This window comes from Furipterus horrens, unplaced genomic scaffold (genome assembly GCF_987537825.1).
Source record: "Furipterus horrens unplaced genomic scaffold, mFurHor1.1.pri manual_scaffold_12, whole genome shotgun sequence".
Classification (NCBI taxonomy): Eukaryota; Metazoa; Chordata; class Mammalia; order Chiroptera; family Furipteridae; genus Furipterus; species Furipterus horrens.
In genome coordinates this window covers 85,333,880-85,339,639 of record NW_028327182.1, presented here as the reverse complement: position 1 = coordinate 85,339,639, position 5,760 = coordinate 85,333,880, and the positions used below count along the sequence as shown (strand labels likewise).

The window sequence follows — 5,760 nt, the reverse complement described above, 5'->3', positions numbered from 1 at the left end:
AGAGTTCCTAATATCAGGAAACAGTTAAAAGGATTCCTGGGAATGGTGGGCTACATTTGGATTCCAAACTTTGGGCTCATTGCTAAATCACTGTATGAAGCTCTGAAGGGACCAGACTATAGCCCTTTAGAATGAACAGAGGAGTGTGCTCAGGCTTTCGAGCCCTTGAAGGTGCATCTGGCTTCTGCACCAGCCTTGGGGCTTCCAAACCTACTAAAGCCCTTCCAATTGTGTGTTAGTGAAAGGCAAGGCATTGCCCTAGGGGTCCTTACTCAAATGCTTAGTGACATTCCACAAGCCATTCCATACTTGCCAAAGAAACTGGATCATACTGTCTGGGGGTAGCCAGCCTTCTTGAGGGCTGTGGCAGCCACCAGTGAGCTCTTACAGGAAGCTGAACAGTTTTCCCTGGGACAGCCTATCACCATTTATGCACCCCACCAAGAGTCGAGCCTGCTGGAGCAAAAGGGAAATTTGTGGCTCATTGCTGGAAGAATGGGCAGGTACCAAGCAATTCTTGGCAATACCAACATCTCCCCCAAAACTGTCAGTTAAATCCCGCCTTCCTTCCCTCAGAGCCTGACTCAGTCATGCTAATGCGTGACTGTGCTGAAAGAATTGATGAAGTGTTTTCTAGCAGAATTGATTTATAGGACCATCCTCTAGAAGAGGCAGACTGGACTCGATATGCAGTTGGAAGCAGTTATATGGACAAAGGTAACAGAAAGTCTGGATACACAGTTATGACTCTTGAAGAAACAGTGGAGGCCAAGGCCTTACTGCTGGAAACCTCTTCTCAGAAAGCTGAACTGATTGTATTGATAAGGGCCCTGGAATTGTCCCACTAAAAGAGAGTGGATGTGTACACCAACTTGAAGTATGCTTTCCTAATTTTGCATGCACATGGCTCGATCTGGAAAGAAAAAAGACTATTAGCTTCCAATAAAAAGGAAATTAAGCATGCAGCAGAAAATTTAAAATTATTAGAAGCTGTCCAAGCACCTTTATAGGTGGCAGTTATGCATTAGAAAGAAGTGGCTAAAAAACAACAACATCAAAAAAAATTCTGACCAATAGGGGAGTGAAAGAGGCTGCTAAAGGAACATTTATAATGCTTTTGGTACCTGTTCTAGACTTGTCACAAATTGACCCTCGATATTCAGCTGCAGACTTAGAGAAAGCTAAGATCTGGGGTTTTGATGAAGAAGGTCCTGATAGTGGATGGAGGAAGAATAAGAAAGGAGTTACACTGCTTCCTGAACATTTAGGAGAGCCAGCCATGAAGCATTTGCATGAGACCACTCACTAGGAAAGGGATTCATGAACACATATATTAAACCATGGCTCACAGGTCCTGGAATTTCTAAAGCCATGCGGCAATGGAGACCTCAGGCTTCTGGGAAGGTATAGAAGATGAATCACACCTTGAAGAAAACTATAGCCAAACGGTGTCAAGAAACTCAACTCCATTGGGATCAAGTTTTACCTATTGCCCTGCTCAGGATAAGGGTGGCTCCTTGAAGTGGGATTCAACTGCATCCTTATGAAATTGTGTATGGGTGACCATTTCAGGCTATGATAAGGGTGGGAGATATGTATGCACATAGGACAAGAAGTGAAGGTAAAGAACTATGTACAATATTTAAGTCAAACCTTAGCTTAATTAATGATCTTGCTTGTATTTGAGATCTCTCCTCCACAGGTTCACTACATTCCTTTGACCCTGGAGATAAGGTGCTACTCAAGACTTGGAAGACAGGATCCCCAGAAAGCCAATTAGAGGAAAAGTGGATTGGACCTTAGGATGTGCTCCTCACCTCCCCAGTTGCAGTGAAGTTGGCAGGAATAAAACCTTGAATTCATCACACCAGAATCCAAGTAAAGAAAACACCAGAACGATGGACCACCAAACCACAAGAAGACCTGAAAGTCATCTTTCAAAAACAATGACTTATATTCTTTTCGTTACTTTTTGTTTAGCCCCATCTCATGGAGAACTTATTCCTTTCAAACAGAATGAAAATATTTGGGTATACATAGCAAAAAATATTCTAAACATCTCTGACTTTTGTCTTGCAGGAGGAACCTATGTTGAACAAACTTTTACTTCATACCTTGTAGGTGTTTGTGCTCCCCTGGAAAGCCTTCGAAATTATACTTTGTTTAAGCATATCAGGAAGAGCATAACCTACTCCAATATTTATCAATTGGGACCTGTGGTAACTCTAAAGGACAGTGAAATGTTTTCCTTAAAAGTCACTAATGTAGCCCCAGCTGGAGAGTGTGCGATTTTTGTCAACTGTACTAAAAACTGTTTTGTGCTTTCAACAGATGTAAAGATGAATTGCAACACCACTACTAATGTATCTTATGCCTTTAGTCATGTCAAATTGCCTGCAGGATGGTTTCTAATATGTGGAAGGACTGCTTACTCCTATGTTCCAGCAAACAGTTCTGGGGGACCATGCTCTCTAGGAAGACTGATGGTGTTTATGCCTCAGAAGTCCCACACGGACAACGCTGAACAGGAGTTCTCCTTTGCACCTGATTGCAACAATGATTTGCCCCTCGTTAGCCCTGCTGAATATATATCTTTGACTACATTTGTATTATCAGTCATGGAAACCTCTTTGAATATAGAAATAAGCAGATTAGCCTGCGCTATGGTAAAAGCTTTGAATGCCACCTCTCAAGCCATTAGTGCCATCAGCCGGGAACTAGGACAATTTAAAGAAGCGGTATTAGAAAATCGGGCAGCTATAGACTACCTCCTTTTAAGATATAATCATGGATGTGAAGAATTTAAGGGACTCTGCTGCTTCAACCTGACTGATAATTCACAGCTCATAGAGCATAAAGTAAAGCAAATAAATGATGTAGTGTCCAAGATAAAACAAAGGGAGGAATTCTTTGGTATTGATTTGTCTAAACTAACATACTGGCTGCCTAGTATTACTGGTCTTAGAGAAGCATTTGTTGTGTTCATTCTTTTTATCTTTTTCAGTATCATAACTTGTTGTTACATACAATGTGCCCCCTTCTGTGGCTCTGCAATTAAGTGTACAAGACATGCTGAACAGCAAAACGATTATGTCCAAATGAAACCAATCCCAAAACCGGTCTCATAGAAATAAGACAGTTAAAAACTGAAATGATGGGGGACCTCAAGAGTTAATATTTTTTAGCTTTAGCTTGTAGTTAAGAGGCTTAGTGATTAGTGCATGTAGAAGTTGTTCTAGGAACTAGAATGCATGACTGGACCTACCCTGACTCCAGGAGGACTTTAAGCAACCAAGATGGTATCTGAGCCATTGTGCTCAATGGAGGATATGCCCACACACAAATAAAAAATTGCTGGTTGGCTTGTGATAAGATGTTAAGATGGTTTTTAGGGTACATAATCCTCCATCTTCTCAGATCACCAACATCTGAATAAAGCGTCCATAAAGACTCAATTCTTGTCTCTACTTATTGGTTCTGGTAGTGACAGGCAGCACAAACACTGACTTTTCCAGTTTCAATATCTGGATTAATAAATCATCTGGAGATTCACATGAGCTGGTCAGCTAGAAGTGAGAAGGGTCATCAAGAACTGATAGATGTACTCAAATATATTCCCAGGCTTCATATTTATTTAGAGCTCTAATCAAGTCATTTCTGACTACATGGAATTTTATTTGAAGTTATTATGCATTTGCAACTTAGTTTCATAGGAAGTTAATGAGATTGATTAAGTAGAGACATAAGAATATGGGAACTATTTTACTGGGTTAGATCCCTGGCCATCCAGCCTGTGTACTCTTACTGACAGAAATATCAAAGGCTGGATCATGGGAAAGCATCACTGTTTTTCCTGACTACGTTCAGTAGAGTTTGGCTTTCCTTAGTAGTATTTTAATGTATCCACAATTTTTAAACTTGTTCAAAATATTTTGTTAATTTTTGTGATAACTAGTGTTCCATGCTGGATGAAAGTGCTTTGTGTTGTATACTTGATTTATTTCACTTAAGTTTGAAAGAATGTCCCTTCATTTAGCTACTTCAGTTTTGGAAAAGAGATTCTTCTCTCTGGTCCAAGTCCCTAAACCATCTCGGCCTAAAGCATGCACTGGGTACTAAATAAAGATGACCTGGAATGAATATCAACCTGATGTGTTCCATATTTTTTCCCCCTGATTTTTCTCTTAACTTTCTCAATCACTAATCTGGTTGTTTATCCTACAATTATGTCCTTATTCTGACTCTACAGTCTATACAACTTTATCTCTTGGTTATGAACTCTTCCACCATCTGCAGTCATTCTCTTTCCTTTTTGGCACTGAACTTGTAGACCATCTTGGGACACAGATCATCTGGCTTAACCGAGTTACAGGTATCTCCCTACCTAACATGCTTGTGCTCCTTCACCAGCTCAAAGGCCTTCCCCACCCAACTAACTTACTCCAACCTTTTAAATGAAATTATACAAGTATTCACTTTATCCACATCACTCATTATTTTATGAATTGCAATCTTGAATCCTTATGATATAACTAATAACTCAGATTCTTTAAAAGTCACACAGGAGCTGAAAATGAACCAAGCAATTGCATTGCTTTATTTTCCAAAGGAGGTACAGCCCAACCAAATGTATAATCTTGGAATGTACAAATGAAACAAAACCACATGAGAGGGGGACAGCGGAGAGGCCTCCACTATGGCTGATGGGCATGGGGAGATGACCAGATTGCCAGTGCATACTTGAACTTTCCAAAGGAGTTGTTGTTCACTAGAACTAGTGATTTATTTTTAAACTGATATTAACAATTTTACTTCCATTTATTTTTCTTAAATATAATTATTAGATCATGCTGTAGGAAGCCATCTTGGAGATTTTATTCCACATCCTTAATTCCATAGACTTCATCTCTCCTCGAGCTGTGGCCCAAGTGACCACAACCATTACAAGCAGAAGATGAGCATCAAAGCACACATGTTTCTATGTGTAGCACCAAAGCCCCCTTCTTATTCTTTCATTCAACAGTTTTTAAAATTGAGCACCTATAATGTGTTCTAGACACTGAAAATGCAAAAGTGGATAAAGTAGTTTATTACATGAATAAAGTTTCCGTTGTCAAATTTACATTCTTTGGAGGAGACAGACAATAAATAAGATAAAACATACAGTATATTAGGGATAAATGCTAAAAATAAATAACAGGAAAGAGAGAAAGGGAGAACAGGCACATCACCCCACAGAGGATGTCATTTGCACAAAAGTCAAAAGGAAGAGAGGAAGGTGGACTTGAAAATATCGGTCACAGGGCAGCCCAGGCCAGGAGAACAGAAAGGACCAAGGACCTGATGAGGCCAGAGTGCTTGGAGAGGAGTTAGAATGGGGATCGGTCAGCAGCCGTCCGTCTCGAGAGACGATGGTGTAGCTCCTTAAGAGTCTATCTGCACCGCCGAGAGTGGTTGTGCAGTCCGACTCGGGAGTGACACGGTATTTGTCTCCTCCCGTGTTGAATCGACATCTTGCGATGACGCTGGAGTGTCCTCTCCAGTGAAGCTGAAGCTACAGAGCCTGGGCAGGGTGATATGGAGGGTCTGCTGTTGCCCACGCAGCAGACCCCCCCTCTCTTCGCAGCTGAAGGGTCCAAGGGAAAGACAGAGTCAATACAGCTTGGCTTCAGGTGCGCCGCAGGAGTTGCCGGTGTTGACTACAACGTCAAACCGCCTTAGGGACTCCGGCTCCGGATTTTCTGTCGGGGTTTACTCCCT

The 5,760-nt window shown here is 41.1% G+C and overlaps 1 protein-coding gene across 1 annotated transcript; it reads left to right on the top strand.

Annotated features, from left to right (window-relative positions):
* Positions 1–1,379: 1,379 nt before the first annotated feature.
* LOC149996535 (uncharacterized) lies at positions 1,380–3,444 on the top strand. The gene is made up of 2 exons (XM_090258228.1): positions 1,380–1,404; positions 1,981–3,444. The coding sequence occupies exons 1-2, from the start codon at positions 1,380–1,382 to the stop codon at positions 3,126–3,128; spliced, it is 1,173 nt and encodes a 390-aa protein (XP_090114354.1). The 3' UTR covers positions 3,129–3,444.
* The last annotated feature ends 2,316 nt before the right edge of the window (positions 3,445–5,760 follow it).

Excerpts from the sequence above, each read along its gene's own strand:
- LOC149996535 (XM_090258228.1), top strand. The coding sequence starts at position 1,380 with ATGGAGACCTCAGGCTTCTGGGAAG. Across the intron at positions 1,405-1,980 it reads GACCTCAGGCTTCTGGGAAG|CCCCATCTCATGGAGAACTT; the intron begins GTATAGAAGATG and ends CTTTTTGTTTAG.